A 24,123-nucleotide genomic window follows, 5' to 3' on the forward strand; every position below is an offset into this window, starting at 1 on the left:
CAGGAGGAAACTACAGCCCAGAGTCGCCTTTCCTCAAAGGGTTGGAGCAAGTGGAGAAGGCAGCTCGCAGGGGGAGCACCAGGTGGGGTCAGTGCTCTGCCAGTTTCACACCCCCCCCCCCCCCCAAGGCTCCCACCAAGCACAGAACTAAGGAAACCGGCGCCTGGGGCAGTTCGGAGCCTGCCTTCTCCGCCTCGGTGCCATGCCCACGGGGAGCCTGCCAACCCCAGCAGAGATTTGAGGGACTCTGTCTGTGGGTCCAGCTCTGGGTTCCTTCCCTGCCTAAGCCCAGAGTGGCTGAAGAGCAATTCAAGCTACTGCCTGCTGCCCCAAAATTAAAATGCTGAAGTGAGAATCGTGTCCAGCTTTTATTGCAATGTGGTCAACCAATTGTAACAGCAAGTTCTTTGGGCTTCAAAGGAAAACCAAACCAAATGAGCCACTGCCTCCCAGCCAGAGCAAAGCTTGCATGGGGGGTTACAGGGTCTCCTATCCCTCAAACACTGGCTGCAAGAAGGAGTGTGGGAGTGAGAGTTTGGGGGTGGCTCCAAGCAGACCCTGGCGAAGGGGAAAGACAAGTGCCCCAGAATGGGCAGGAGCGCCCACTGGTATCTGAAAGCCAGGCTCCAGTGGCAACTCGGGAGGAGGGTGAGAGGAAGAACGATGTAAAATGCCACACACCCAGGGAAGGGCCAGAAAGCTCCGGGTGCAGGCAGAGGCTGGAAATCGCCTCTAATTTGCCTCCAGATACTGAGGGAGGGGGGTGATGCCCCGCTCCCTAAGCTCTTCCCTGGGCGCCTTGTTAACAGCTCAGCTCTGGCTGGCTGCGTGGTGATCATTATTATACATTCAACATTCAAAAACCCTCCTCACACACACATCCTCACTAATCAGGATGTGTTGGGCCAAGGGGTCCTGGGGAGGGGGGGGGGGTCTGCAGCATCCCTACCAACCTTAGAACAAAAAGGGCGGCGGGGTGGGGGTTTGGAGATGGAGCTGCAAGTTGAGAGCGATCCAGAAGCTAGGAGTGAGGAAAGGGATCAGGTGCTAGGAAATGGCAGAACCGGAAGCCGTGGTGTGAGTGAGGCTCCAGGAAGGCCAGAGAGTCCCCAGGCGCCATGGAGGGCCAGGGTTCCCCGCGGCAGCACATCATCTCTCTCACCCCCCGCCCCCCTCGATGGCTGGTGCATTGCCATCCACAACCCTTGCCATCCCTCGGGAAAGCTGGCCAGGATTCGTCTCCACCTGCGCCGCACCCACAGCATTTTGTTTAGAGAGAGCAATTCCCCTTCCAGGGCTTGGGCTTGACTTGGGGGGTGGGGTATCCCGGGTGAGGAAGGGCGTGAGGGCGGGGGACTGAGGGTGGCTCTTGCTGCTAAGTTGGTTTAGCTTTGGAGCCAAGGCCTCCACCCGGGTTAGGGGCAGTGGGTCCGATGACGAATGGCAAAGAGGGGCGCCCCAGAGGAAGGTCCTCAGCCTCTGCCCCCCCCCCCCCCGCCCAGTCCCACTCCTGCTGCCCCAACGGGCCAGCCGAGGCCGCTTCCGGGAGTCCCATCCTCCAGGCGGAGTCCTGTTGGTGCTCTTCGGGCCCCTTCTTTCCCCTCGGCGCCCAGGGGGGCCGGGGAGGGGTGCTGGCTGAGTCCCCGGGCCCCCCCACGGGGCGTCCTGGAGCCGGCAGCCCGCGGGCAGCCCCTTATCTGGTGAGGGGCACCTCCTCCCTCTGGTCCAGCGCGACGGAGGACGCTTTGCTGAGCACGGAGGGCGCGAAGGTGAGGAAGGAGTCCGAGCGGGACGTGGAGGCACAGGTGAAGTCCGAGGCGGCGGCGGCGGCGCGGGGCGCCAGCCCGTTGGCGGGGCCGCTGTGGCAGGCGAGGCAGGAGCAGGGGCCGCCGGCCGAGGCGCCCAGGTGCGCGGGCCCCGGGTAGAGCGGCGGGTGGCGGAAGGCGCACAGCAGTTCGGGCCGCGGGTAGGGCGGCGACAGCACGCGGAAGGTGTCGAGCGGGCGCAGCGGGCCGCCGAAGGGCGAGGCGGCGGAGGCGGCGGAGGCGCCCAGGCCCACGGGCGAGTAGTAGGGCAGCGGCAGGTGCGACGGGAAGGGGTAGGGCAGGCCGCCCGCGGCCGCCGCGTGGCTCATCATGTACGTGTAGAAGGCGGGGTCGGCCGGGTGCGGCCACGTCATGGCCAGCCGCTGCCGCTTGTCCTTCATGCGCCGGTTCTGGAACCACACCTGCGGGCAGAGAGGCGCACAGCCGATCCCACCGCCGCCCCCTGGAGCTGGGACCCCCCAGGAGGGGCTCAGAGGGACCCCAGGTCTGCCCTGCCTCCCCGGCTGCCCGAACCCGGCCCGGCGCGCTCGTGGGGGACTAGGGACTCCTCGGGCCTGGGGCGGCGGCAGCGCTTCCCCAGAAACACCCCCTTCCAGTCGCTCTCCCTGGGGACACTTCCTTGTCACGTCGCAGGCACCCACCCCGCTGTGTATTCGGCTCCGAAGGGACAGAGCAGACCGCGGGCAGCGGCGGCCGCCTCGGGACTGTCGGGAGGTAACGCTGCCTCACCTGGCGCCTGCACCGGGCCTGGCCCCGCGGCCACAGAGCCGATTCCTGGCCCCGCACACTCGGGGCCCGGGCAGGGGTGGCGGCTTCCTGTGCGTGGGCGCCCCTCTCCCCGCCTCCGGAGCGCCTACCTTGATGGTGGTCTCGGGCAGGTTCAGGGCGGCAGCCAGCTCGCATCTCCGCGGCCTGGACACGTAGTTCTCCCTGTAGAACTCCTTCTCCAGCCGCGCGATCTGCTCCCGGGTGAAGGCGGTGCGGTAGCGGCGCATCTGGTCACTGGCGCTGCAGGCCAGGCCGCCCTGCGAGCCCCCGCCGTTGCTCTTGGGGGCCTCGCTGCCGCCGCTGGGACTGCCGGTCAGCGCCTCGGAGCCCGGCCCTGCAGGGAGCCCAGAGCCAAGGGCACAGCACAACACAACAGACAAAAAGGCCGCTGATGTGGGGCTGTGGATTCGGGGTGCAAAGGGACCCGCCTCGGTAACTGCTTCTGATGGGGTGCTGGGGACTTCAAGAACCAGAAAGGGAGGACGGGGCTCACCATTCAGAGGAGCACAGAGCGGCCTAGACCTGAATGGCCTGCGGGTACAAGCCCAGACCCTTGCCCCCCCTCGCTCCAGGCACCTGCCCCGGGGCACAGGGGGGATGCGGCCGTCTGAGCGCTCAGCTCGCCATGGCCAGGAGCGGGCAAGCTGTGCGTGTCTGACGGGCAAGTGGACTGACATGATCATCGGCCGGGTGCTGTGGGCTATGGTCTTGGTGCATTGTGGGATGCTGGGCACGAACTGTTAAAGGCTTTTGTGTGGAGGCATGTGTTGCATGGAGGGCATGGCAGTGTGTTCGATGCCCTGTTACCTCAGAATGGCTGAGCGGAGTAGGAGTTGTTCTGAGGCCATGCTGTGGTGGGGAGCCTGGTGGAGGGGGGAACGGGTGTGTGTGCGTGCTCAGCAAGGAGTTGGCGCCAAGGCCAGGGGTGGTTGTCCTTCCATAGCAGGCTCTTCCCGCCACGCAGCAGCTTTGTGGGGGAGTCTGCTGGTGGGCGCTCCAGCTCTCCACCCTTTCAGGGAGACTCCCCTCCTGGCTGTTCACCCCCCCACACACACACACAAACACACTAGCCCCTGGTCAGGGAGGGGGTCTCCAATTCAAGTGACAGCCCCCTCCTTTGGGCCTAACCCAGCGAAGGGTGGGGCTGCTGCCCCCTGCAGCTCCCTTTCCTTTGGGTGGAGAAGTGGGGCTGGGAAGGCGAGGGGGAGGGGGCGGGCCAGAGCTCTGCCTTTTCAAATGCAACCGGAGACCAAAGGCAATTAGATCATTGGGACCATTTCCGACCTGGCGCCACCGAGCCAGGGAAGTGACAAGGTAATTTGGACCTCTGACCGACGTGCAAACTGGTCGAAGGGCCTCAGCACCAGGCGGCCCGGGTCAGCCTCGATTTTACGGTTTTTTATGGACTCCCCGCTTCCGCGCCTGGATGCGCCTTACACCCCGCTAGCCCCAAACTGCCGGGACCCGCGTTTGATCTCACTCACGCCTGGGGAAGGTGTCTCCCAGAGGCAGTTGAAGCAGAACCACAAAACTCTGGGGGGTTGGGGTGCATTTTACCTCCCTCTCTCTCAAGCCCAGGGCTTTCGTCTCCCTCCTCCCCCACCCCCCAAAGCAGAGCTGTCACCCTCAGTCCCGCCAATGCCAGAGCGCAGAAGGAGACCCCACGAGGGCGCAGAGAGCCGGGGCGCATTGCTCCAGGGGCCCCCCGCCACCCTGCCCGGGGAGAAGGGAGCCTCTTCCTTCCCTCCGGACCTGAAGGGGAAGGGGGCGCGGCGGGAGGCCCGGGAAGGGGGCGGCGGCTACCTTTGCTGTGCTGGTACTCGGCGTTCCCCGTGGCGCAGTCCGGGGTGCAGCTCACCTCGATTTCTTCATAGAAATCCGATTCAGTGTCCGAGCTGCTGGGCTGCCCCTGGCCCGAGAGGCTGTCGGCGGCGGAGGGGGCCGGCGGGCCGGGGCCGAGCGCGGCTGCCCCGGCTGCCCCAGCTGCCCGCGGCTCGGCGCCCGGCCCCGCAGCGCTTCCTGCTGGTCCGTCCCCCGGCTCCTCCTCCGGGCCTCCCCCGCCGCGCTCCCGGGAGGCCGCGGGACCGGCCCGAGGGCTCAGGCAGCCGCGGGGCACCATCTTCTCGGGCGGCTCCGGCAGCGTGCTGCCCACGGCTTCGGACAAATTGGAGACCCTCTTGCCAACCAGAGTGCCAAGCTGTCCCCCATCCAAAAACATAACCATGTCCTTTCGGCTCTCCATCCCAGAGACCTCCGGAGGGAGGAGGGGGAAAGCCCCAAGTGAGCTCCTAGCCCCCCGGCTCCCTGGGCCCCCAGAGGTCCGACAGATCTGGGCTGCGGGAGGGAGAGAGAGGAGCCAGGCGAGTGGCTGGGCGCGGAGCGGCCGGAGCGAGGTGCGGGCGGCGGCGGCGGCGGCGGGGAGCTGGGGTCACCTTGTGATGCGCCCGCTCCTCTGCGCCGCACCGCCTCTGGGAGGAAGCCCCATGGCCCTCGTCTTCTAAGCTGTCATCCTCCTGCTGCAATCGTCATTACAGTACCGCTGGTGACGCCACTCGGCGAGCGCAAGTGGATAAATAGGAACGTCTGCCGCCGCCGAGATGAAAGGAGCCCGCAGCTAATGGCTCGGCAGTGATGCGCCAGGTGTGGGCCGCGCCGAATGGGGAGGAGAGTGTGAAGCAGAGAGACGCACACACTGAGCGGGGCCGCCAGGCAGAGGATGCAAATGGGGGTCCGCAGACAGCCCGCCGCTGCGTGCCGGCCAGGACCGCAGGGCTGCGGACTCGGTAATTGAATACGCGTTTGATTTATTTCGTTTTTGTTTTTATCGTTGCTTCGGCTTTGGTTTTCTTAGCTTGGTGCCTTGATCTGACACAGACAAGAGAACCCATCACCCTATTTTAGGCCGAGTCCCAAGGCTCGCTGCTGCGGGCATTATTACAACCGCCCATCCCTGGCGAACTAACCTCCAACGGCTCCAGAGTCTTTTTGCAAGCGACCGAAAATCATAGTCCGCCCCTCCCCAAGCTGTCTGGAGAGCTTGGACCTGGGGTACCCTCTCCTCTCTTCCCCCTCCCACCCCCTACCCCAGCTATCTCCCTCCTCCTGGGAACCACCTTTGCTATTTTTCTTCCCCACGGGGCTAGAGGTACATGTCTTAGATTTTTTCTTTAAAGACCCGCCTTGGCTGCTGACTCACAGTGTTTGCTTATTATTCTTTTTTTCCTTTCCCCCTCCCCTTCCAGGCGGCCCAAGGTTTCTACTGCCCGGCTGGACCTGCAGGCGAGTTTGTTCTAGAAGAAATCGCTTTCCCACTTGCTTGGGCCTCGCCTACACTTCAGGTATGTAGGGTGGGGAGCGGTTCTAAGAGTGGCCTTTTCTTGCCCGCATTTTAAGGGATTCATTCAGAGTCAACGAATTCCCCCCAAAACAGGTTTTTCAAGCGAAGAGACGCCGACTCCTGCGGCCCCTCCAGTGGCCGCGCCAGATGCCCTGCTGTGAGAAGGCGCTGCTCTCACCACAGCCTGGGGCAGGGGGGCAGAGTGCTTGGGCGGCAGCATTGGGGTTCGCAGAGGTTTCACTCACAGGGTTCCCTCCTCCCCTGCCTTTGGCCCTGAGAGAGACGTCACCAAAAATGCCCAGAAAGAGCGAGTGGCTAGTGACTGGGCGCTCTTAGGAATCTTTGAGGACAGAAGGAGCCCCCACGCGGAGCTGGCGGGGGGGGGGGGGGCGTGTTGACTTGGTGTCTTTAGGAGTAGCCACCCACAGCCCCTGGCCGGTCTTCTTCCAGGGCAGGGACGCCAGAGCCTTTAGGGACAGCGCCCGCTCTGAGCCAGCTGTCAGGCAGGTGAGCTGCGTCCCCCCTGCCGAGGGCGAGGCCGGCCTCGCAGCTCCTTCCTTCACCCCTCAGCCCTCCCAGAGCTAAGCCACTGAGGCTGCCCCCTCCACGCCCCAGACAAAGCCCCAGTTCCGGGACCCTAAAGAAAGGGCCCTCGGTCTGATCTTTTTGTCTTTCTATCGCCTGCTTTTCTCTCCTCCTCCTCCTCCTCCTCCTCCTCCTCCTCCTCCTCCTCCTCCTCCTCCTCCTCCTCCTCCTCTTCCTCCTGTTTCTTCTCCTTTGCTCCCCCCTCTCCCTGCCTCAGTCTCCCTGTCTGTGGCCAGTGGGGAGGTGGCAGGAGCAGGGCTTCAAGGAGAGGAACGTTCCCCTCTCGCTCCTACTTCCGACTTCTCCCCCTTATTCATAGCTGCCCGTTAACCGGGGGAGGGATTCGGGGGTATTGTCCGCATTGGCATCTCCGCCCCTGGGACTCCCAAGGCCGCCATCTGCTGAGCTCTCCACCCCCAAATCCTGGGGGTGTTTACAAGGTGAGAGGAGTGGCTGGGAGCGGAGGGACCAGATCCCCGAGCCTTTTGCTGCGGTGGTTTGAGGGTTCTGTCCCGCCCTTCCCTTCCCTTCCTTTCCCAGCCAGCAGCCAGCGCCTGGGGACATCTGCCTGCCCTCTCCCCTTCCTGTCACCGCCAGGCCCCACGTGTGTGGGAGCCGCGCGTTGCCCACCCTGGGGTGGGCCCTCCCTAGCCTGGGCCTGGGGCGCCCACCCCCTCCTTCGCCTAGAGCCCTCCTCCTTCTCGCAGAGCCCCCCACTGAGCTCACCTGGGGGGGCGCCCTCAGGACTGGCCCCGCCCGCCGTTTTGCATGCGGTGGGAGGGCTGTGCGTTTGATCCTCTGCTGGGGCTTCCCTGCCACAGGAAAGGGGGGATTGAGAGATCAAGAGGTGTCACTGGCATCTTCTCCCGGCCGGCCCGCTGAGGGGGCTTCCCCTGGCCACTGGGAGGAAGGAGGCTCCAGGCAAGACACAGCCTCTCTGGGGAGGGGCTGCCTCCTCCGGACTCGGGTGTGAAGCTTCAGGGACCAGGCCCCCCCCCCCCCGGCACTTCCATCCCGCCCACTCCCCACTCCTGCCTTCCCCCTTCCACGCAGCCTCAGTTTCCCCGGGTCCTTAGGGGCCTATTGCAAGCCCGCACAGGAGGGGACATTTTAACCCAAAGTCACTTCCCAAAGCATCCTGATGAGGACAGATGGGATTTTTAGCTGGAGGAAAAGAAAATGGGGGGAGGAGCGATAGATGGAAACACTTTCTGAGGACTTTTTTTTTTTTTTTTTTTTGGCTTAGGGGTAGTTTCATAGCGTGGTTATCAGTGAATTGAAGGCTTTTCCCAACACGGATCCTGAAGGAAGGTAAATTCGTAGCGGGAGTGTCGCAGGCAGCTGCCAGATCTGGGCGACCCCATAAATTGGAGAGGGGGTGATGCAGCAGCCTGAGTGGGGGCTGGGCCAGCCCCCAGCGCTTCTCACCTCCCTCGGCTGGGAGGACCCCTGCCCGCGACGCTGGCCTGCTGTCCCCTCCCCACTGGGTGACAGCCTAGGACCCGGCGGCTCCTCTGGGATTGAAATTCTCGGGACTTCAAAAGCCCGAGGCTCTGCTTTCTCTGGGGCTGGGCGGGGGGGGGGGGGGACCCCCCGGGAGGCGACACGGAGATAAGGTGCTGGCGGTGAGTTAAATGGAGTCGAAAGCCCGGCCTGGGCCACCACAAGCGCCGATCCGATCCGCTGGGGTCGCTTCGTTTCCCAGGACAAGCCGCTCCAGAGCGCAGAGCAGCGGCAGGGGTGGGAGTGACGCTCAGGGGCCTGCAGCCCCGCGGCCACCACCGTCGGTGCCTGAGAACCTTCTCCAGCCCAATGCCCGGCCTCCCAGAGGCGATCGCCGGTCCCCGCCAAACGGAAGGGGCGACGAGACCTGGCACAGGGCACAGGGTTCCAGGAGCTGGTCTGGCTGCTTCGGTGCCAGCAAAAATTGGACCAGAAGGAATTTGGTTTTGCTCTTCGCTTGGTAAAACGCCGGGACAAAGAGAGCTTCTCTTTAAACAATAAGCACCGCCCGGCTGTGGATCTTGATCTTGGGCCCTTGGTCATCTTTCAGCCCTGGGGAGCCCCTCAAAGTTCCCCCCAACCACTGTGTCTCCGCAGCGGGCATCGTGGGGGTGGGGGCGGCGAGGGGAGGAGAGCATTCTCGAATTGGTTCTGGCAGCTGCCAAAGCCCATCTGGGAACCCAGAGCTCAGAAGCACTTCGGGGTGGGCCCCTCCAGAGGCCTGGCCTCCCCAGCAGGACAGCACACCACAACCGCTCCCCACCCCCTTGCCCACCTGCAGAGGGAGCTGAAGGCAGCGTGGGCCTCTGGTGGGGACCAGAGCGTGGTTTCTCCGTCAGGCAGGCGGAGCCTGCAGCTTCTGGAACTCTGCTTTGGACAAGTGCCCCCCTCTCTCTGCGCCTCCTGAATGGAAGGGCCGAGCTTCTGGGACAGGAAACTGGGTGCTTCCTGGCCCCGCCTGCCTCCTCCTCCTCAGGCCCTTGGAGTCAGCCAGGCCTGCGGCTGCTCTCCCTGCTCCATCTGTTGGCCTGGCTCCTGGAGGCCTCAGCCTGCAGCTTCCCCAGTCTGAGCTGGGGACTAAGGCCTGGGCAGCCCTACATCCATCACCTGCCCGTCCCAGAGAGGAGGACCCAGGGCAGGACTGGAGCCCTGAGGACCTCAAGCTGGAGGCTTGCCCCTGCCTCGAGTCACCAATGGGAAGGGCTGCATTCTGGTCGAGGAGCAATTCCCCCACCCCAAAGTCCCAGGCATCCCCCTTTCCCATCCTAGCAGAGATGATATAGGTTTTTTCCCTTCACCATTGCTGTCCTGAATTTGGCTTTTATTACAAAGTGCATGGATGCCCATGTCTTGTTTGATCTACATAATATTCCTTTAAAAGACCTCAACCGGCTGCAGTACCATTCTCCCACCGTGATAGGGTCATCAGTGGTCTTGACTCAAATGGCCAGGGCCTGGCTGAGTGTCAGGCCCGGGACCAATGCTTCTCCCAGGGCCTTGTCCCTCCCTGGCCTGCAGGGATGCCTCACACCCAGCAGTGCCTTCACCCTCCATAAGGCACCCCACACAAACCTCCAGCCCTCTCTGGGGTCTGGGTGGATCCAGGGGCACCTCAGAGGGAGTACATTCCTGCCCTCAGAAGAGAAAGCCCACACACGTGGACTGTCCTCACCTGCCCCACCTATGATTTCCCGAGCGGGCAAAGAGAAACTCCATCTAGAAGTCCGGAACCCCACATGATGAGAGAGCAGTCACTGTTCTAGCATTTCATCTAGCTTAGCTATTCCCATCCTCACAACAGGCCTGAGGAATGTATTACGAATCACCCCTCTTTTGCAGCTGAGTAACCTGAAGCCCAGAGAAGAGGCCCATACACACATGGCAGAGTGAGGACCTGACCCCATCCCTCTGGCTTCCATTGGCACCATTAGACAACCCCAGGCATTGCAGTGAGCCTTTCCTTCCAAAAACGCCCCTTGTGGTTTTTGCCAAAGCCTCTCCTCCTCCTCCTCATTCCCAGGTGAACTCACAGCTGTGTGGTGTGGGCAGTGCAAGTAACTCACCTCTGGGCACTTGCTTTGGGCATAAAGGAAAGTAAAGAACAAAAATGGCCCCCAAACCACTTGGAGACTTCCCGGAGAAGCCCTCCTGGCCTTGCCCTCTTGAGACAGAGCTCGGAGGCTGGTGGGGATGGTGCAGGGAGGCAGGGGCCACGCTTAGGGATGTGGGAGAGGAGGGACCCCTGCTTTGCCCAAGCAGGTGGGAAAATATAAAAAATGTCGCTGCAGCAGCTGATTCTGGAGACCCTCAGAGACAAAGTCTAGACGTGCTCTTTGACCATCACAAGCCACTGAGACCCGGAGCACCTATCTGGAAAGGGGCAAAACTCAGCAGGGTTCCCCAGCCAGCCAGCGCTAACCTTTTGAGAGTCATGGCCCCTTCACGTCTCTGGCAAAGCTCAATGTACAGACGCATTGAGGTTAGCCTTCAGTTTCCCAGATTCCCCTACCCTCTCTCTACACAGCATCCCTAGAGCCTTGGTCAGCAAACTGCGGCTCGCGAGACACATGCGGCTCTTTGGCCCCTTGAGTGTGGCTCTTCCACAAAATACCACGGCCTGGGCGAGTCTATTTTGAAGAAGTGGCGTTAGAAGAAGTTTAAGTTTAAAAAATTTGACTCTCAAAAGAAATTTCAATCGTTGTCCTGTTGATATTTGGCTCTGTTGACTTAAGGAGTTTGCCGACCACTGGTCTTGAGCCACCCAACCCCAGGCACAGTTGCCGGATGGATCCCTTTGCTAGGGGGTGTGGCTTTGCCAGGTGTCTTCCCTTACCAGGATTGATTGGCCCAAGTGATCAAACCTGGGGGCCTGGCCAGGCCTCCCGCACTGACTCCTGGACTAAGCACAGGCTCCTGACTCCACTGCGCACACCTCCGCTCAAAACCTAGGCCCTGGAGGTGCCCCGGGGCAGAGAATGGCCGGTCTGGAGCTTCTGTGCGGCAGGACTGACCGGCCCTCGGGATAAGGGGGGTCCGGAGTGCAGGGAACTAGGCGTTATCATGGAGCCCCCGGCACCAAGGGCTCCTTTTCTGCCTGGGGAAGAGCTAAAGGCCGGTACGTTTTCCGTTTTGTTTTGAATAGACTTAACTCCGGCGCAAACCCTTTCCAAGCGCTGGTCTGCCAAAGGCCAAAGGAGCCGGACAGCCCGGCCCCTTGCCTTCCCCCCCCCCACTCCCCCCCCCCAAGCCCAGCGCTGGAAGAGGGAGCCCGCCCACTGCTGCACCCGCAGGCGGCCCCACCCGTGATCCCCAGCTGGGCGCGCTCTTCCGGGCGGGATCTCTCGTCCACGACGTAACTAGCCCTGAATGTTCCCTCCTGGGTGCGGGGCTCTGTGAGTCTGTGTCTGTGTTCACGGACCGTATGTCTGTCTCTCCTGGCTCCCGGGCCAACGGGGAGGCCGCAGCCCCTTCCTCTCTCCCCACTCGGCGTCGCGGGGCCAGGAGACGCGGTGGCGCCGGGCTGCGAACCCCGCACGCAGGGCGGGGAGCGAGCGGGAGGAACGCCCGCGGGCCAGGGAGTCCGACCGGTTGGGCGGGCTAAGCCGCTCCCTCGGGCGAACCGGAAAAACCCTTGTGTGAGGAGTTTGGGGACTGGTTTTTACAGAGCTCCCTCCTGTAGGGGGACCCCGACTAGCCGCTGCCTCTCACTGACGTTCCCAGCCCGGGTGCAGGGGCGCTGGCTCCGAGGCCGAGGACCGTGCCCAGCGGCACCCGGCTGGGAATGGCTGTGCTGCGATCTTAACCCACGTCGCGCGGCCCCCGATCCGGTCCTCTCTCTGACGTTAGGCTGTGCCCCAGGCCGAGGGTGACGGTCCCCAACGCGGCAGACACCGTCGCGGCGCCCTGGGCGTTGCCGAAAGGCGCAGGCGGGGCCCGCCCTCCTCCGGGCGTTTGGCGAACGGGGCGCGGGCGAGCGGAGGGCGGGAGCCAGCTTGGGCGGCCACCGTAGGTCTCAGAGGAGCAGGGCGCGGGGCCGGGGTGGCCGCCAACAGGACGGGCCGGAGGCGCCGCGACCTGGGGGGACCGTGCGCGCCGTGCCCGGAGCTTGCTGGGGGGGAGGGGAGGACCGTGCGCGCCGTGCCCGGAGTTTGCTGGGGGGACCGTGCGCGCCGGGCCCGGAGCCTGCTGGGGGGACCGTGCGCGCCGGGCCCGGAGCCTGCTGGGGGGACCGTGTGCGTCGGGCCCGGAGCTTGCTGGGGGGGGAGGGGAGGACCGTGCGCGCCGGGCCCGGAGTTTGCTGGGGGGACCGTGCGCGCCGGGCCCGGAGCCTGCTGGCTTTGGGCGAGTGCGGGCGCGCCTGCGGCAGAGTCAGAGGGTGGGCGCCGGCTTTGAGAGGCTCCCCGTGCTGGAGGCGCAGCAGGAGGGATGGCGGTGCAGGACAAGGGTGGCACCAGCCCCGGGCTGGAGTGCGCGCAGAGACCCGGCCGGGACCTGGAACTCCGCGCCCCATGCAGCCCGGAGCGTCCCTTTCCGACCGGCGAGCCTGCCGACCGCCCCGTCCCGGTTCCGGGGCCCTCTCTGCGCCCTCCGCCCCTCCCGCCCCTCGCCGCCGCGGTGACAAAGCGCAGCTCCCCAACTGCTGTCTTGGTGCGCCCCCCACTGCCGACCGCCAGAGGCGGAAATGGTGGCGCGTCCCAGCATCCACGCTGGCTCCCATCCCGCCCCTGTGCCGAGGCGGCCGCCAAACCCCGGGGCCCCCGGGGCGGCCCATCTTCCATCGGCAGGAAGCTCACCTCGTCCAGAGCGTCCGCCAACTCCGCTGGACCCCAGGAGGGCTGGGTGGCAGGTCGGCGCCCCGGAGCCTCGGCTTCTGGGGACCCGTAATTAACCCTGCGTGTGAGGGGCTGGCGGAAGCGAGCAGCTCCCCTCCAAGGGGGCGAAGAACCCCACCCCAGGCTGCCCAGGCTGGCTGTCATAAGGAGGGTCACATGGCTGGGGTGCCTTATAGATGCCCCTGGTCAGTCTGACCAATCACCACCCCAACACACCGCCTGCACCCCATTTGTTCTGGAGGCTCGGGCATTGTCCCCACAGATTCTTTCTTGAGCCTCGTTCAGTTCCGAGGCCAATGTATACACGGTGTGGCCTCGTGGCAACCCCTCTCAGGCTCGCTGTGACGATGCTGCCTGAAGTGCGGGCCGCGCTCACCTGGGAACCGGTTCCAGTGGTAAATTCTCCGACTCCCTGACCTAGAAGCGGGGCGAGGGCCTCCAGGTGGTTCTGGTGCACGCTCTGGTTCTAGCACTCTCTGGTTTGGGATTCACTTCATCACCCTGGTTTCTAAGTTACTGTGATTCTCACTACGCCTGGAATAGCTTTTTTTTTTTTTTTTTTTTTTGTAATAATGGAATAATACAAGACCACCCAACCGTTAACTATTATTGACAATAGTGGTAATAATGCCTGGTGAAGTGGTAGTAATGCCTGGTGAAGTCTTTTTTTTTTTTTTTCCCTCTGCTACAGAATTTTATGCCTCTGTTACTCACCCCTCTTCTTTCCGCTTTATGGTCTCCATGTATCTGTGCACGCAGGTAGTACCTCAGGGTGTCATTATCTCGTTTAGCTCCTCACTCATCTCCTTCATCCACTAAGGACATGCCTCACTCATGGCAGATCAGAGACTGCTCTGGAGCTGAAGCAGCAGGAGCAGGTGGAAAACTTGCCCTGCCCAGAGATTTCTCTCACAAAGGCCGTCGGAGGCCTTGAGGTGGGACTGGCTTGCTAGCTGCAGAGTGGAAAAGAGCAGATCTCCGTGTCTGGGCACCCCTATCCTGCCAGAGAGCAAATAGGATGGGAAGAAGGGCCCGGGGACAAGGAAAAGTGGGGTGTAGATACAGGTTTTCTAGGGGCTCCCCAAGGACTATGTGCAGGGACCCCCAGGGGCTTCTGCCAGCACCTCCTGCTTGCAGGCTTTTAGGCTTGAGATATGTAAGTATTTTTCTTCTCTGCTATCTCAAGAGAGCGATTCAGGCATCTGCTGTGGCTGGTTAAAAGCAAGCAGGTTTAGTAGATGCTTTTTCATTCCGTCAGATTTTTTTAGTATCAGACATACTCTGGGATGCTATTTAATAAGTTAACTTTATTTTTTTTAACGTATTTTTATTGATTTCAGAGAGGAAGGGAGAGGGAGAGATAGAAACATCAATATGAGAGAGAATCATTGATCGGTTGCCTCCTGCACGCCCCCTACTGGGGATTGAGCCCACAACCCAGGCATGTGCCCTAGACCAGAATCAAACCTGGCTCTATCCACTGAGCCAAACCAGCTAGAACAATAAATTAACTTTATGGCTACTGTTATAAAGTAGGCAGCATGAGGCCGAGGTGCCACCAAGCATACCCACATCTAGGAACTGTTCTAAATGCTTTGCTGACATTGTATCACCAGTCCTCACAATTCCATGAGGTAAGGTGGAGAAGCCCAGTCAGAGAGGGGTTCAAAGCTTACTCAAGTTCACACAGCCTGGTAGTGGCAGGGATGAGATTGGAATCCCAGCAGTGTGATGCCAGACGCCAGGCTCCTACTCATTGTCTGCAGAAGCTAACAGGCCACACCCTGTGATCTCACAGGATTGATTTCATTTGCAAAGGTGACTAAACTTGTCAAAGCCCTTCGAATACCGCAACTTCCCCAGGCATTACTACTACTATTATCAATAAGAGTTGCCAAAACCGGTTTGGCTCAGTGGATAGACCTTCGGCCTGCGGACTCAAGGGTCCCAGGTTCGATTCCAGTCAAGGGAATATACCTTGGTTGCAGGCACATCCCCAGTAGGGGGTGTGCAAGAGGCAGCTGATTGATGTTTCTCTCTCATCGATGTTTCTAACTCTCTATCCCCCTCTCTTCCTCTCTGTAAAAAATCAATAAAATATATTTTTTTAAAAATAAGAGTTAATGGTTGGATGGTCTTTGGTTGGATGGTCTTTTATTATTCCAGTAACATTTTCACATCCACTGTCCCATTTGATACCATAATCCTGTGTGATAGGAAGAGCAGCCATGAATATAATCCCCATTTTACAGATGATAACATTGAGGCCAGAGAGGTTAAGTGCCTCCTCTAAAATCACTCAGCCGATGAATGGCAGGCAAAGCAAGGAACACTATTATTCCTTTTGACATTTTTGTCTTTGTTTCTTAGTTTTTCCTTTCATTCTCACTTGAAACATATATCCATGCATCATCATATTAATCCTTGACATCCCTCTATTACCTTAGGTTGCTCCAAAGGACTTCTCTGTCCAGCATTTCCTTTGCCCCTCCCACGTCTCTAATGAGGTAGAAGAGGCCGAGTTTTTCTCTCCAGTTTCCAGCTGAGGAAGCCAAGACTCAGGGAGTTCAGAGGACCTGACCAAGGTCACAGAGCCACAGTAAGGATCAAAGTCTCAGACTCTTCACAGGCAGGAGTATGAGTTCTTTGGAGAAGTCCACAGAATGAATGAATTATCCTTTGTTGCTGCCCCATCCTTAAAGCCTAGCAATACTGACACACGCACAAAGGAAAGGCAAACAGTTGTGAGATACTACCAATATTCTACAAGTATATGTAATATAATGTGCTGTTAATGCAAGTTTTTATTATAATGGACTTAAAGTTGTTTCATAACTTCCATTATTGGCAATATGTCAACTTTGGAATGTTTTCCTAATTATTCTGGAGTCAGCCTTACTGTTCTTGGAAAGAATTAGAAGAGGAAAGAAAGGTCACTGTTTTAAAAATAGGCATAGAAAAGGCCAAAGGAACGCGGATCCAGGATGTAACTCTGCCCTGGTCCTAGGCCCTCAGGAGTGGGTCTGCACTTTTATAAGCGGCCACAGTCAGGCCATGATTTTAATCCTAAATATGGCCCATCAACAACCGAAGAGCCTGATTGTCTCCAACAATTGGCCAATTTTCCTTTTATCGGAACCTTCCTTCCATCACGATCTTCATCTTTTCCTAATACAGGCAATGGAAAAGAAAAACCCCACTTGCTCGGGCTCTAAGCCTCACCTCAATCCTAGAGGAAAGCATGGGTCTCCCACTTTACAATGAGGAAACTGAGACATGAAAAGGTTGAGCAACTGGCCAGAGGTCACCCAACTAGTAAATGGGAGAGCCAGAGGAAAATCCAGGCTTGTGAATAGCAAATTTTACTTCCAATAACTATGAATCCATTTTCTCTATGGATATAGACTCTGAGATTTTTTTCCCCTTTGTTACTGTTTATTTATTTATTTATTTTTAGTTTTATTTTTCAATTACAGATTACATTCAATATTATTTTGTATTAGTTTCAGGTGTACAGCATAGTGGTTAGATAATCATATACCTTACAAAATGTCCCCCCCCCCCCAATATTTCAAGTACCCACCTGGCACCATAGTTATTACAATATTTGACTATATTCCCTCAGCTGTACTTTAATATCCCATGACTATTTTGTAACTACCAATTTGTACTTCTTAATCCCTTCACCTTTTTTACCCATCCCCCCAATCCTCTTCCCCTCTGGCAACCATCAGTCTGTTCTCTGAACCTATTTGGACTGAGATTTTCTGATCCAGCAGGAGCAGAGCAGTAAGGAGCTGATCTGAAGTGCAGCGAGGGCTGGAGGGAGAGAGACAAATCCCAGGGACCTTTGGGAAGATGGAAGATAATCTGTAACCGCCGTGAGAACAGAATCGATGGGGGAGGAGTGCTCCTAAACTTGTCCAGCCAACATGTTCAAAAACAACTGGTGACAAGGTAAGAGCATGCACTTGAACACCAGACAGACTTGAGCTTGAACCCCAGCTCTGGCACTTACTGGCCTGTGACCTTGAGCAGACCAAAGCTGTAAGATGTCAGATCTAAGGTGCAGCTGTCAGGGGGAATAATATGAGGCCGATGCTCAGAGCTCTTCTCAAGATGTAATAGGATGCCAAATGGAAAGGGCCTAGCAGTGTCTGGCCTACAGTGGGTTCTCAATACACGCAAATTCCCTCTGGTCCCACCTTGACAGTGTCCCTGCTTCACCCTACTATGTCTGTGATTCTCCTTTCTCAACAGTAGACTCTTTTTTAAAAATATTTTTTATTGATTTCAGAGAAGAAGGGAGAGGGAGAGAGATAGAAACATCAATGATGAGAGAGAAATATTGATTAGCTACCTCCTGCATGCCCCATACTGGGAATCAAGCCAGTAACCTGGGCATATGCATCCATGACCTCCTGGTTCAAAGGTGGATGTTCAACCACTGATTCACACCAGCCGGGCACAACATTATACTCTTGAGTGAGAAGCAGCAGTGACTCTGAAGTAAAGAAAAATGATACCAGGGAAGCAATAATATGTTTGCACCCCTCTCCCTGTGTGGTGGTAACATTTCCCACAAATAAGTAAGTGTGTAGCAAAGCTAGGGTGCATTCATGCATTTGTTGGAATTCAACAAATGTGGACATGGTAAATGCATAACTGAAATCATGAATTTTCTGGCTAGCATCTTTGCAGTACCATCACAGATAGCATCCGTGATCCTGTGTCCTTTCTGTAACTTGACTGACTGGGATCTGGGATAGTGCGAAGATAATCAGACATACCTAGTATGATCATGGAACGGTCCCTTTGTGGTAAAGGCATAGGCAGGTGATCTGTAAAATAATAACAAGGGCCTGGCCAATGTTGCTCAGTGGTTGAGCGACAACCTATGAACCAGGAGGTCTCAGGTTCGATTCCCGGTCAGGGCACATACCCAGGGGGCGGGCTTGATCCCCAGTGTGGGGCCTGCGGGAAGCAGCTGATCAATGATTCTCTCTCATCAATATTTCTGTCTCTCTCTCTTCCCTTCCTCTCTGAAATGAATAAAAATTTATTTTAAAAAAAGAATAAAAAATAAAATAAAATAATAATAAGGTACCATTACTGCCCTCTTGACTGTAGGGGCAATTTAGCATAATGTTAAGTGCACAGACTCAAGTTAGACTGCTTGAGTTCTAATATCAGCTCTGCCACTCACTATACTAGCCGTGTGATGTTGGGCTGTCGGCAGAAATGTCACATGACAATTTTCAGGCACCTTCTTTTAAAGAGAGCAATGTCCAGGAGGGGTGGGCAAAAGTAGGTTTACAGTTGTTTGTATGGTAAATAATACAATAATTAATAAATAATAATAATAATACAAGAATAAACTGTGTTTTGAGTACTCACAACTGTAAACCCACGTTTGCCCGCCCCTGGATAAACCCTTTGCACAGAGTTCCTTAATTTTCCCCTTGTCCTATGCCTGGAGCTTGTCTGCTGACCGCCTGGACCTACACACGGCAGAGCATCACGGTGGAAGAGCCTGGGTCTCTGACGGCGCGGAGCAGCACGCCTGAAGGAGCCGAGGCCTACAGAGAAAGGGAAACCACGGAGTCGTGTTTTCTAAATTCAGAGCAGACAGCCAACAAGAGGAGAGAGGGTGGGAGGGAGAACACTCTAAGGAAATGTGCATTCCCCAAGTTTTTCTGGGTGGTGATAAAAGGGCGTGTGTGCGTGTGATATTTTCCACCGACAAATTATCCAACATCTTCACAGAACGGCAGGGTACGCTAAACCTTTTTCCAGGCAGGCAGCCGAACCAGAGAAAATGTTGCTAGAGCACAACCCGCGACCTAATTATTTTTACATGCACAACATGCCGTTTAAAAAAAAATAAAAATCCTTTTACCTGACAGTGATGTCACCTAAGTGCGCCGTTGCAGAGGGATCGTGAAGCGGGCACCTGAGAAGTATTTCTGGAGGAAGAAAGAAAACGAACGAGCCTTTCTCAGAAAAGCAACTGAGAAAAACAGCCAGCTCTTCTGTTTCTATTTCTGTTCTCAATTTGCCATGAGACCATAAGTGAGCTCTTAAATATCTTGGACCTTATTAAAACGGGGTGGTAATTTCATATAGAGTGGGTACTGTTAAGTCTTCTTGATTGCAAATCCAAATTGAGCCTCTCTCACACACACACACAAAAAATGTATCTTTTGTAAGCAGTTCACTTAGGGCTGGGAGGTAAGAGGATATGTCTGAAGAGCTAATGCTGTTACAGATAGCTATTCCATATGCTAACTACACAGAAATGCCTCCAACTTTTACTTCCTTGATGGAGACACATCATGGTCTCTGGCTCTTTTACATGCTTTAGTCTTGGGTGGGAAGTGCCTCTAAGTAAAATAAGAAACCATTTCAGCAGAATTTCTCCTTTCCCACACCCGTTATTATCTCTAACAACTCGTTTTCCATCCACCGTGGTTCCCTGTGCTGGCTTTATGATGGGGAGTCTCCACCCCTGTAGGCCCTCTGCTAGTCTAGCCAGTTCTTCCTGGCTCCCCAGCGGAAAGTGGGGACAGAACTCAGAATTATGACAGGGCTGGCACTGTGACGTGGCTGTTACTTTTCTGGTCTCCATCCACCCTGTAGTTGGCAAGTAGGAAGGTTTGGGAAAATTCCCTTGATGGCTACATGCATGGATTTTCAATGCGATCAGATTAGCACATTCAAGTATAATTGCTATAGTGCTGGCCAGGTCTATTTTCAGACTGCGCATGAGGACGGGGAACAGCTGCCCACAGTTGTGTGAAGTTCCTGAAAGTAAGACACATGCCCCTCCCCTAAGTCTTCTCTCCATTCTGTAGGTGTAGATGGAGGCACGGGAGGCTTGGTTGTTCTGACCAATGACTAACTCAGAAGTCCAAGAGCCCGGGTCACGGTCATGTGCAACATCTTTGGCCACTGGCTGTGTTTCATTGAGGTCCCATGGGCAGCCAGGAGAATGGGGCCACGGGCAGGAAAGTGGGCTCTGGTTCTGCCCCTGCAATTCCCCGGGTGACCTTGGCCAAGTCACGTCACCCTCCTGGGCTTTCATCAGTGATTAGAGTACCAGTCCCAACTCTGCCACACACTGGATGACCTTGGCCAAGTCACAGCATCAAGTATCCGAGGAAGTAAGAGGATTTGTTTTTCGGGGTGCCCTCCCCAAGGCATTGTGTGACTCCATTAGGGGACAAACACCGATGCCTATGGGAGCACCCTGGTAGCAGCAATGAGAAAGATGTTAGAAACTGAGCAGACTGGAGGCAGATTCTCAGCTCCAGCTGGTGATGTTGCAAGATATTTCATTTTCAGTGTTTTCACATGTTGGCAACTAATCTGGATTGCTATGACACTGTATTGGCCAGTGACGTAGGTCAGAAGTGGCCTATTGGGCCATGGGAGACATCTGCGGTCTACTGACTCAAGGAAGCGCCCGACTAGCTGGGGACCTGGGGCCGGAGGGGAGTGCAGCGTCCCCCGCGGGAAGGACGGACACAGCTGTCACAGCCATGCTGCTCCGACCCCAGCCTCAGTTTCCCCAGCGCGCCTGAGTGGTATAAGTCAGCCGGAGCCTATTTTCCTCTCCCCGCAGGTGGGCCTGCCTGTGGGAGGAGGAAGAAAGAGGAAGCAGCAGGCAGGAACCGGACCCTGTGGGTCCCCAGCCTCCTGAGTCCTGCCACATCTGAGACACAACTTGGGGGTCCGGCCACGCTTGAGGTGTGCGGGGCTGCAGGTGGCGAACAGCGCCGCCAGCAGGCGCAGGTGCAGGCTGCCGGGGTGCCTATGACATCGCGAGAAGCCCCAGAGCGGACAGCGGGGGCCTGCGAAAACGAACACCCATTCATTCCTCGGGAGGAACCTGGACTCTGGAGCAACAGTGGAAGCCTGTTCCCGCTTGGGTTTAAACATGGATTCTCCACCTGCTGAGAAAGCCCTGGGCTCCGGGCGGCGGTGTTGGGCCCCTGTGAGTTGTGGGGAGCCCTGCAGACATCCTGATGCGGGAGCGGGGGGGGGGGGGGGGGGGGGCCTCACTCCGACCTACCCCTCCCCTTGGACACACAGCAGGGGTCCCAGACATCAATCACCCTTTCCCCAACCCCTCGTCTATCCTAGCCTGCCCTCCACAAAGGTGAAGCTCTGTCAAGTTCAAATGAAGAAGCCTATTTTCCATATAGTTCCGTTTATGCAAAAGAACTTTTGAAGACAGACGGCAGCGTGTAAGGACACTGTCACGCTCACACTATGGGTGAGACATTGAAAACAAGATTAAACCTCTTTGGAGGCACTTTTGACATTTATGAATTTACTGTTATTATTTCCTTTGTCGCCTCTTCAATTTTTTCCTATACAATGTATTAAAAATGTTTACTACAACATGGTAGTGGGAATGAGGAAGTGGGAATAACCCAACTGTCCATCAACATATAAATAAAATAGTTAAGTAAATAACAAGTATGAGAAATGCTCTATATTAAAGGAGATCTGTTTGTTCACAGGCAAACAGGGTTAAGCTTACCTTAAATGAAAAAAAAAAAGTAAGTTGTAAAAAACATAGATGGTATGATTGCACATTTGTTAAGGAACTTACATGTCTGCAACTCACTCAGATATGATTAGCAACTTTTTATTTCATGGGTGATTCTATAGAAAATATATGTATATTTATGTACACATCCATCGGGGGACATGCACCCAAATGTTACATTGTCTATCTTTGGGGTGATGGTGAGAGGGGAGTATGGGGAACATTAATCTTTGCAAAGGTTGCTTTCTTTTTAAATAAGCATGCATTAGTTTTGTATCTCCCCCACACAAAAATAAGCAATAAAGATTTTTAAAAATCATACCCCTCCCCCACCCTAAGACCACCAGATAGTTATCACTTGTTCCCTTCTCTCTGATCTTTTTATTATTATGTTAATTTGCCCTTCGATCTCTTTTCCCTGAACTGTATCCAAGAAACTTGCATTCTTTTCAACTTACAAATTGCCTGTTTTATAAGTGCAAACTGCTTTTAAATCCTTTCAACCAAAAGAATGAAAGAAGTGAGAATATTACTTCCCCTTAATCTATGCATACAATTCAGATGAAAAGATTACGTACAGTGTTTTTTGGCCCTTGAAAGCTTTGCAGTTCTGAAGCCATTACTTCTCCAGTTCTGTGTAGATGTGGCCTGCTTTGTCCTCTAGCTGCACAAATTCTCAATGCAGTGAAGCACGGGAACAGATCTTTAAAACATGGTTTTGTTTCTATTTAATCCAGAAAGGCTTTACACTTGATGGAGGAAAAGCCTTAGAAAGTCAAACAGGATTTTCAGGGACAGGACTTGGAGTGGGGCGGGTACTCTGGCGGAAGAAGGGACACCGCGGACGAGGCGGGAGGGGACTGTGAGTTAGGCTGTAATTCTGGAATTGTTTGAATCAGTCTGAATCTTCTCCCGGAAACATGAGCTCAGTTCATACTCTGAGAAATGAGCACAGCCACACTTCAAACAAGCAGAAATGAAGGGATTGTCTGGCACTTGAAAATAACCATATAGCAAAATGGCACCCAGCAGCAATAAACAGGACCCACCCCCACCAGACGGCTGGTATGGTTCTTATTTATACATGAAACAACATCCTATTTCCTTAGGCAAAATCTCCGGCTCTTCCAGACCCATGGCATCCCTCTCCTCTTTTTCATATGCATTAATAGCATAAGAGGAAAATGCAGGGGCCTTGGAACAGGCTACCTGGGTTCCAACCTAACTCTGCCATATATTACCTGCTTATGACTTTGGTCAAATTGTTTTACTTCTCTGTGCTTCAAGTTCATCACCTCAAAAATGAAGAGAATATGAATTTTACAATATGTTGTGCAGTTTAAATGAGGTGATTTATATAAAGCTTTTAGAACACTAAGGTTTTTAGAGTACTAAAATATAGCTTTAGAATATAAAACCTTTTAGAATTTAGTAAAATCCACAATTATTATGCAGTCTTTTACCCCCCAAAACAACAACAACAACAACAACACAAAACTCTTTATTCTGCCCTGACTGGTTTGGCTCAATGGATAAGAGCATCGGCCTGCGGACTGAGAGGTCCCAGGTTCGATTCTGGTCAAGGGCATGTACCTTGGTTGCAGGCATATCCCCAGTAGAAGGTGTGCAGTAGGCAGCTGTTCGATGTTTCTCTCTCATCGATGTTTCTAACTCTCTATCCCTCTCCCTTCCTCTCTGTAAAAAATCAATGAAATATATTTAAAAAACAACAACAACAACAAAAAACTCTTTATTCTCCTCCCATGACACTAGGATCTCCATATTCTTCAAACTGTCTTGGTTCTATCATTTATTTATTTATTTATTTATTTATTTATTTATTTATTTATTTATTTATATTTGGGGTTCCATCCCTTATTTAATGGAGATTCTAACAGTAACTCCTCCCCTGCTGGTTGCCTTCTCTCGCCCACCCAATAGCAGGCAAATGACTGCACTAGAGTCTAAAGAACACCTCATTGGAAACCTGGATTCTGTTTTCCCTCTTCTGTGATACTTCCTGAGTTGTTTAAACAATTTTATTGACATATTTTATATATATCATAAAACTCACCTATTTCAGGTGTACGATCCAGTGATTCTTAAAAACTTTATTCAGTGGCGCAAGCACTACAACAAATCCATTTTAGAACATGTTCATCTCCCCAGTCAGATCCCCCATGCCCTTCTCTAGTTAATCGCTCTTTTCACCTCCAGCTTGAGGTAACCACTAATCTGCCTTCTGCATCCAGAGGTTTACCTTTTCTGGACATTTTGGAGAGATGGAATCACACAATAGGTGGTCTCTGTGTCTGACTTCTCTCACTTAGCATATGTTTTTAGATTCATCCATGATGTAGCACATGTTAGTAGTTCCATACTTTGTTTTATCACTGTAAATCAGAAAGATTTCTGCCATGCATATAAGAATTATATTACAGCCCTAGCTGGTTTGGCTCAGTGGACAGAGCGCCGGCCTGTGGACTGAAGGGTCCCGGGTTCAATTCCGGTCAGAGGCACATGCCTGGGTTGTGGGCTCGGTCCCCAGTAGGAGGCCTGCAGGAGGCAGCTGATCAATGATTGTCTCATCATTGATGTTTCTCTCTCTCTCTCTCCCTCTCACTTCCTCTCTGAAATCAATTTAAAAATATATAAAAAGAATTATATTACATAACAGAATTAATGACATGTAATTTAAGCTAACCATTGTTACAC

At 55.2% G+C, this 24,123-nt stretch overlaps 1 protein-coding gene and 1 long non-coding RNA gene across 2 annotated transcripts; one reads left to right on the forward strand and one right to left on the reverse strand.

The window, feature by feature from the left end:
* Positions 1-461: 461 nt before the first annotated feature.
* EVX1 (even-skipped homeobox 1) lies at positions 462-5,168 on the reverse strand. The gene is made up of 3 exons (XM_079786818.1): positions 4,398-5,168; positions 2,684-2,928; positions 462-2,227 (listed from the first exon to the last, which is right to left on the reverse strand). Exons 1-3 carry the CDS (start codon positions 4,834-4,836, stop codon positions 1,694-1,696), a joined length of 1,218 nt encoding a protein of 405 aa, XP_079642944.1. The 5' UTR covers positions 4,837-5,168; the 3' UTR covers positions 462-1,693.
* An 84-nt stretch (positions 5,169-5,252) lies between these two features.
* LOC307108394 lies at positions 5,253-20,857 on the forward strand. The gene is made up of 4 exons (XR_013814313.1): positions 5,253-5,377; positions 5,837-5,932; positions 16,628-16,808; positions 20,476-20,857. It is a non-coding gene; the product is annotated as an uncharacterized lncRNA (long non-coding RNA).
* The last annotated feature ends 3,266 nt before the right edge of the window (positions 20,858-24,123 follow it).

The sequence above is a fragment of the Cnephaeus nilssonii genome (genome assembly GCF_951640355.1).
Source record: "Cnephaeus nilssonii genome assembly, chromosome: 12".
Lineage (NCBI taxonomy): Eukaryota > Metazoa > Chordata > Mammalia > Chiroptera > Vespertilionidae > Cnephaeus > Cnephaeus nilssonii.

Excerpts from the sequence above, each read along its gene's own strand:
- EVX1 (XM_079786818.1), bottom strand. The coding sequence starts at position 4,836 with ATGGAGAGCCGAAAGGACATGGTTATGTTTTTGGATGGGGGACAGCTT. Across the intron at positions 2,929-4,397 it reads CGAGTACCAGCACAGCAAAG|GGCCGGGCTCCGAGGCGCTG; the intron begins GTAGCCGCCGCC and ends GGCTCCCTGCAG. Across the intron at positions 2,228-2,683 it reads TGCCCGAGACCACCATCAAG|GTGTGGTTCCAGAACCGGCG; the intron begins GTAGGCGCTCCG and ends CTCTGCCCGCAG.